The sequence below is a fragment of the Urtica dioica genome, chromosome 3 (genome assembly GCF_054948205.1).
Source record: "Urtica dioica subsp. dioica isolate 48M chromosome 3, U.dioica_male_clone48M_v1_H2, whole genome shotgun sequence".
Taxonomy (NCBI): domain Eukaryota; kingdom Viridiplantae; phylum Streptophyta; class Magnoliopsida; order Rosales; family Urticaceae; genus Urtica; species Urtica dioica.
Genome location: NC_142758.1, coordinates 6,849,255 through 6,857,220, shown reverse-complemented (window position 1 = coordinate 6,857,220; position 7,966 = coordinate 6,849,255). Strand labels below are relative to the sequence as shown.

Genomic DNA, 7,966 nt, shown 5'->3' with positions numbered 1-7,966 from the left:
CGCAATGTTTCGCTTGGAGCTCCGACCTGACCAAATCAACCTCGGCTCTCGTGACATCTCGCTCCTTGATATAACAATTGTTTCGTTTCTCTAAGGAGGAGAGCTCGGCCCCAACAATGTTGACCAAGCCCATAACACCGACCAAATAAGTACCGAGATCGCCACTAGATGGTCCACTGATGCCTTAGACTTAATGAGCTCGACATCGTCAGTGGTCAGGTGATCATGAAGGATATCTATGGTCGGCACCAAGTGGTCTCGAGTGCCGGAAGGCCCCGAAACCTTATTCCCAGAAGGAGACTTGGAAGGCTCCACAATCTTAAGTGAAGCCTGAGCCACCGACTCGGGGTCGCGGAGTTGGAGACTCGCTCGCGATTAGGGTTGACCGGAAACTCGGCGAGTGCAGTCCTTTTCTTGGTCATCTCTGCAAAAAGAAAAAAAAATTCAGGTAAAACCTTGCTAAACTAACAATATCAATACCAATAAGAGAATAAGACAATCTTTACCCGAAAACAATTTACTTGAATAAGGATAGAAGTAGTAGGTGTCGTTGTAAACTATGATTTCTCATCTCCATCGATGTAGAAGGAAATACCATAAGCAGCTGAGCCTAATCCTATATTCGATAAGTGTAATCATGTGGATCAGCTTCTCCAGAGCTGACTTTTCTCCTCTCTAACCACGTTGATTCTTAGAAGAGTAACACAAATTGGCATGTCTTGATGTATATGGATAGAACTCAAAAGACTCTTCCTCATGAAGTCTAACGTGAGTCTCGTTCCTTTGAAAGTTTAACTATAGGCGACGAAGATAAGATCAATGTCCATCTCCGATTACTTTGCAAAGATGAATGGAATCACAAACCATTTGTTTGTGGTAGGCTTTGAAATCTCAGACGAACACGTAATCATGCCGATTTTGGCTGGGTTCCCGATGAAATATGATGTGATAGTAAGTCGTGCGCCACACTCGGATCCCTCACACCATGACCAAGGGAAATTGCACTGTGACCCGCGTGCACACCCTTGTACGAGGCCACTTCCAAGCCCGGGGACCTTAAGCACAAGGCCCAAAACGATGAGACCAAACCGCGAGGTCCTAATTAACGAGACCTCAAGCATAGGGTCTCATTCAATATAACATCACTCAAGGTTGTGGTTGACGAAACCTCCAGGGCAAGGTCTCGACTACTAAGACCTCAAGTTTGAGGCCCCGAGCTACGAAACTTTAGCAAGATTTCTTGATTGATAGGAGCTCGGAACGTACCGAGACCTCCCCCAGCGTGAAGTATCGACCAACCTAGGTATATCTACCAACCCTTCCCCCTCATTTGATGGATCCCTTTGTCTCTAAGTGATGGCTTCCTTTGTCTCTAAGCTCTTTCGGTTAGGTTATAGATAGCTTTCTTCTCCTCCTCCATTACAGGTAAACTCTTCTAAATATAAAGCCAAAACACTTTCTAACTTGAAATAATTATCTCTCTCTCTCTCTCTCTGACACACATACACACACACACATCTCTCTCTCTCTCTCTCTCTCTCTCTCTCTCTCTCTCTCTCTCTCTCTCCGTCATGTACTAAATCACTCACACAAAACTCAAACTCCCATCTCTATACTTAGAAACAAGATGAGACCCCCCATCAACAAACATACTCTTATTGACCGTCTAAAATGCGTTGGAGGGTAACCCCATGCGCCCCTTTAGTTATAGCTTCTTTTTTTTCCCTGTTTACAGGTCACAAGAATAAAAAACCCTTTTCTGATAGGGCAAGACGATACGTCCAGGAAGGCTAGCTACTACATTTAGCTCAAATGAGGCTATAGGGTCCGGACTTGGGTCTCACCCCGATATGTTTTTCGTGTTGATTCATTTTATGGCATTAACAATAAAATCTTATGGTAATTAATATTGTCATTTAACTATTACTATTGTCTTTGTCAACTAATGAACTTCAAATACAACGGCCAAGATGGGAGTGAAAATAGGAAGCCCAACCCCAAAAATTGTAATAAGCTATTTAAACTTTTTCGAGAAAATTATGAAAAAAAATGGTTTTAGGGTGCAACATTTTCAATACAACGGCTATATTAAATTATGTCAACAATCTAATCTTTTTCAAATAGTATATAATTATTTTCTTTTAAATGATATGCAAACTAGTAGATAAATAAATTAAATACGGCCACCCAATAGTAAACAAATTTAAAAAATAATTGTAAACATCGAAAAATGACAGTTTACAAAACAACGCTTTTTCCAATAAAAAATCATTTAAACGTTATTCTTGCCATAAAAACAGGCAATGACATCTACCCTTTGAAGTTCATGAGGAGTCAAAACGCCATCGTTTCCCCCATAAATACAGAAGTTAGCAGTCTCAGTTAACGTTTGGGCTTCAGATATATCGGCCCAACGTTGGGAATGAAAATAGAAAGCCCAGCCCAAAGGTTTCCAACCAGGCAGTTAAACTTTTCCCGCTCTTAAGAGTTCTATATGATATAAAGCCAAAACGTCTTCTAACTTGAAATAACTCTCTCTCTCTCTCTCTCTCTCTCTCTCTCTCTCTCTCTCTCTCTCTCTCTCTCTCTCTCGCTATACTAAATCACTCCCACAAAACTCAAACTCCCCTCTCTATACTTAGAAACAAGATGAGACCCCCACCTCAACAAACATACTAATATTGAGTGTCGAAAATGCGTCGGAGGGTAACTCCCATGCACCCCCTTAGTTATAGCTTCTTCTTCTTCTTTTTTTTTTTTTTTTTTTTTCTGTTTACAGCTTACAAGAATAAAAAATCACTTTCCGATAGGGCAATGACGTTGAGTCCCTGAAGGCTACCACATTTAGCTCACGTGAGCCTCAGGGTCCGGACTTGGGTCTAACCGCGAGATGTTTTTCGTGTTGATTCATTTTGTGACATTAACAAAAAATTCGTATGATAATTAATTTTTTCATTTTATTTATTATTATTGTCTTTGTCAACTAATGGGCTTCAAATGCAACGGCCAAGATAGGAGTGAAAATAGGAAGCCCAACCCCCAAAATTTGTAATCACTCATTTAAACTTTTTCGAGAGAATTATGAAAATAACGGTTTTAGGATGTAACATTTTTAATACAGGCTATATTAAATTATTTCAACAATATTTTTTTTTGAAATTGGAAATAATTATTTTCTTTTAAATGATATGGAAACTAGTAAATAAATAAAGTTAAATACGGCCACCCAATAGTAAACAAATTTTAAAAATAATTGTAAACATCGAAGAATGAAAGTGTACAAAACAACGCTTTTTTCGGTAAAAAAAAATAATAAAATGTTATTCTTGCCATAAAAACAGGCAATTACATCTACTCTTTGGAGTTCAATAGGAGCCAAAACGCCGTCGTTTCCCCCCAGAAGTAAGAAGTTAACGTTTGGGCTTCAGATATATCGGCCCAACGTTGGGAATGAAAATAGAAAGCCCAGCCCAAAGGCTCCAATCAGGCAAGTTAAACTTTTCCCGCTCTTTAGAGTTCATGACGATCTAAAACGCAGTCGTTTCAATTATAAATACAGAAGCAAGAAGCACAGAGCAGTCTCTCAACCGTTCTAACAAACTCGCACTCTTTCCAAAAACGCGCGCTCTCTCTCTCTCTCTCTCACACACACACACACACACACACTTTCACACTCAAAGCTTTCGAATTCGCTCCGAAACGCCAACAATGGAGGCCAAGAAGACTCCATCTCCGACGCCGGAGAAACCATCCAAATCGCCGGACGACAATCCGATATTCATCAATGCGACGATTTACGCCGGCGATCTCGATCCCGAAGTCACAGAGGAGGACCTGATCGAAGCGTTCCGCTTCATAGGTCCCATCGCCTCCGTCAGGCTCTGCCGCGACTCTCTCACGGGAAAGTCCCTCCGATACGCTTACATTAACTTCTTCTCATTTTCCCACGGTTAGGTTTCGCGCTCTTTTCTTGATTTCTTTGGAGCTCGATTGCTTTTCCTTTCTTCAACTTTTTATCTAGGGTAATTTTTTTAGAAATTTGGGCGTTCTTCTTTTCCACCGGAATCCTTCTAGTACTAATCGTTGATTTCTTGCTTTCATTACGTTTCTTGAACTGTTTACTACAGGAAATTTGGGCGTTCTTTTCCGTTGTTGATTGTTGGGTCTGATTATATTATTGTTTCTTTCTTTCTTTCTTTATTGGTTTCGTTATTAGCCTCGAAAGCCAAAGCTTATCTGAATCACACTGAGCTGAAGGGAAAACGCATGAGACTGATGTGGTCTCAGAGAGACCCAATCTTGAGGAAAACCGGAATCGGAAACGTGTTCGTGAAGAACCTCGATTCTTCGATCACCAGTGCTCAGTTGCAAGTAATGTTTGCTGCATTCGGGAACATTCTCTCTTGCAAGGTTGCCGAAGAAAACGGGGCGAGCAAAGGCTTCGGCTTCGTCCAATTTGACTCCGAGGAATCAGCCGCAAAAGCCATCGATTCTCTCCACGATTACGAGGTTCACGGAAAAAATCTGTAAGCCATTTTCTTTCCTAATCTTTCATTTCCTTTAAGAATAAATAATTTTAAATTACTAACGATTCTGATTTTGGGTTCTGTTTTTTTTTTCTTGTTAGATTTGTCTCGAAATTTGTCAGGAAAAGCGAAAGAATGGCGAACTTGAACGGCGAAATGACCTTCACGAATCTGTTTGTGAAGAATCTCGACGAGCACATCACCGAGGAAGCCCTCGAAAAAGCTTTCTCCCGGCTCGGGAAGGTCTCCAGCGTGGCAATCATCAAGGATGATACAGGAAATTCGAAAGGGTTCGGCTTTGTCAACTTCGAGTCGCCAGAATCGGCCAAGAACGCCATCGCTCTCTTGAACACTTCTCAGCTCGGTAAAAAATCACCTCATTCAATCACAGAATCCAGTTCTTGAAACTGTTTTATCTGATGAAGTCTGTGGTTCAGGTTCAAAGACAATATTCGTGGAGAGGGCTCGACAGAAAGACGGAAAGAACCCGGAAAATTTCAAGACCACGAATCTGCATGTGAGGAACATCGACGCTTCCGTGGATCACAAGCAACTAAAACAGCATTTCAAAGGCTGTGGAGAGATCGTCTCTGTTAGATACAGCAGACGCAGAAACGGGGACAGTAAGGGATGTGCCTTTGTCTGTTTCTCTACCCATGAAGAAGCAAATAAGGCTCTCAAGACAATGAATGGTAAAATAACTAAAACCCTCTCTCTGATTCTGAGTCTCTCTAATTATTACTGTATCACTAATTCTGGGCTCTGTTTTCACTCAGGATCTATTTTAGCTGGACGGTCTCTCACATTGGCCTTGGACAGGCATGAGAATCATCGACTCTCAAACTCGGCAGCTTCTTCTTCTTCCTCCTTGTTTCCAGTCCCGGTACCGGTCCCACAGGCGTACCACCATCAATATCCTTCCTTGAATGCGAATTTCAACCAGCCTTTCTGGAACCAGTACGTCAATGGAGTTTGTTACGGGCCATACCCGCCGCCTATGGTTCAGAACTTCTCACACCGCTATACCAGAGCTGTGAGAAAATCTACTATTTTTTTTTCTTATACTCGTGATTCCCTTTTCTCTTATTTCTCTGACATGAAAGAGTTTTGTTAATGCTCCAGCTTCCGGCAAGTGAGATGCAGATGGGTCGTCACAGCGAACATACTCCGATGCGTACGATTCTTATTATATCTGAACATTTTGTAACTACACATCTGATTTATATTATTTCCTGTTCTAATATCCTTGTGCTCGTTTGTGGAACAGTCTCGTACTGAAGAACAGGAAGCTACGAGAATCGGTTTCATTTCAAGTTCATTTGTCAAAGCAAGAAAAGGAGTACTTGTCCTGTTATGATTTTGTTTTCTGAGTGTTTTCTTTTTCCATGTACCGATAATGTTGAGTAATGGTGTGTATATAGGACATACACAGAAATATTTCTTTCATCTCGGAAGTTATAGCCTGTATTCTCTTTTGGTACATAAAGATTCAAGTTGTTTGAGCTTTTGTACTTTCTCTCAACTCAAGGTGTATTGTGTAGTGTAACAAGTATACAAATAAAGCAATTTTTTTTCGTGTTGATATTCATATCATCTAATGATCCGAGGTTCAATAATGGTGGTCATAATGTGCTATTCCTGTATTTGTTTTGGCACATTAAGATTATATATATATGTATATATATATTGACAATTAGGCTCATTAACATTCAATTTTTATTTTTGCTGAGCAATATGTATATGGTCTCTCAGCTCAAGGTGTGTAGTAAGTAGTAACAAGAAGTGTACAAATAAAGCAATATTTTCATATCATCAACTACAATATCATCATTGCATTTCACAACAAACAAGCTCAAACCAAGTGCGTAATAATAATAATAATAATAATAATAATAATAATGGAATTTCATAACAAGGGAAAAAAAGGAAGCAGGGACATAAAAAGCGAAGTAAATCAGATGAGGGCGAGGCCTTGGGCGAGCAAATACTCGGCGACGATTGTTGATGTCGTTTCCGAGCCTCAATAGTCTCGAGAAAATAAAGATTAGAATATGTATGTGTGGTTATATATTATAGGATGTGGGTCTTAAAATATCGTGGTACATAAACAATAATAGACTCGAAAGAATAAATAGATGAAATTGAACGAGCAAAGTAAAGATTTTACTAGTAATATGGTCTCAATCACACTGGCCGACCTTGATCAATTCGAATGTTGATTGCCGAGCTCAAAGAGTACAATTGAAGAGAGAAAGTGAATAATAGTTACAATAATAAGGAAAAAGAGAATAATATACTACGGCGAGATGCTCTATCCCCGGAGACACTTGTTGGTGACATCGTCCTTCATCGTCTTTCCCTCTGCCACGTCGTGCTATTTGGTTAAATCGGCTCGGTAGAAATCGTCAAAACTCCGGGTTCCATTGACTTCGACTTCGTGGCTACTTCTGGAGAAGATGGGCCGAATTCACAATGGAATATGGGCTGGGCCCAAATTATTCGTTAAATGTTTACGACAATAAACCATCTTCGACAAGCCGACAAACCATGTAAAGTGAGTTAAGATGATAGAGATAGAAATAGCAGCCAAATTTCTGAGTGCAAAATCATTTGCAATCAATAAACCTGTATAATAGTTGAATCATTGCATTCATGTTTTGCATTCAGCTGTACATTTCCCTCCTCAAAATAAACTGCACCAACCTCAGAGAAGATAACACACGACAATAATAAGACCAAGAGAAAATTCCAATAGATGGAAAAACAATTAATTCGTGATTGTCTTAAGCAAGGATAAATTATGTGGTAAATGATGAAATGAATATTCTAGTGCAATCGTATATTTAGCATTACCTGCAATTTTCCGTTAAGATCCACTATCTCTACATCGTCTTTGAACTCAATGGTCCAAATTGATCTCCAGCTTCCATTGCTACACATTATGTCAATAACAACTGCTACTTAGTTTATAAAAGCAGGTAAAAGTTAAAGGTTAGACAAATTAAAATTTATTGAATTTAGACCATTTTAGCCCAAGTATTTAATAGTTACAAACAATAGCTCGGGTGAGAGCTAGACATGAGCTTAACTATATTTTGAATATTTGAAAAGTTAGACTATAATTTTAACCGAGGGTAATCATTGGGCTATTTCATACGGTTTCTTCTTGACTTCATCTTTTTGGTTCTATTAGTACCTTGGTAAGGTTAGCCTCGGTGCCGTTTGTGGTGTACTCAGCGATGACTGTCTAGAACTAGCACGATTGAGCGCCGTTATCAGGGCTCAGCTTCAAAGGATCGCAATTTGCGTAAGAATTGCAAGCGCACCTTCTGGCTCAGCCCGAGCACTTGATCGTGTCGCAATCGAACGACGTGAAGAACCGTCTATTCTTTGCGAAATACGGGTGGAACGCCATGCCAATCATCCCAAACTGGGTGTGG

General features: G+C 40.0%; 1 protein-coding gene across 1 annotated transcript; it reads left to right on the top strand.

The window, feature by feature from the left end:
* Window positions 1-3,708: 3,708 nt before the first annotated feature.
* On the top strand, window positions 3,709-5,804 carry LOC149402263 (uncharacterized). The gene is made up of 7 exons (XM_089608293.1): window positions 3,709-3,949; window positions 4,217-4,526; window positions 4,628-4,890; window positions 4,964-5,218; window positions 5,303-5,559; window positions 5,649-5,700; window positions 5,794-5,804. Exons 1-7 carry the CDS (start codon window positions 3,709-3,711, stop codon window positions 5,802-5,804), a joined length of 1,389 nt encoding a protein of 462 aa, XP_089464419.1.
* Window positions 5,805-7,966: the final 2,162 nt, after the last annotated feature.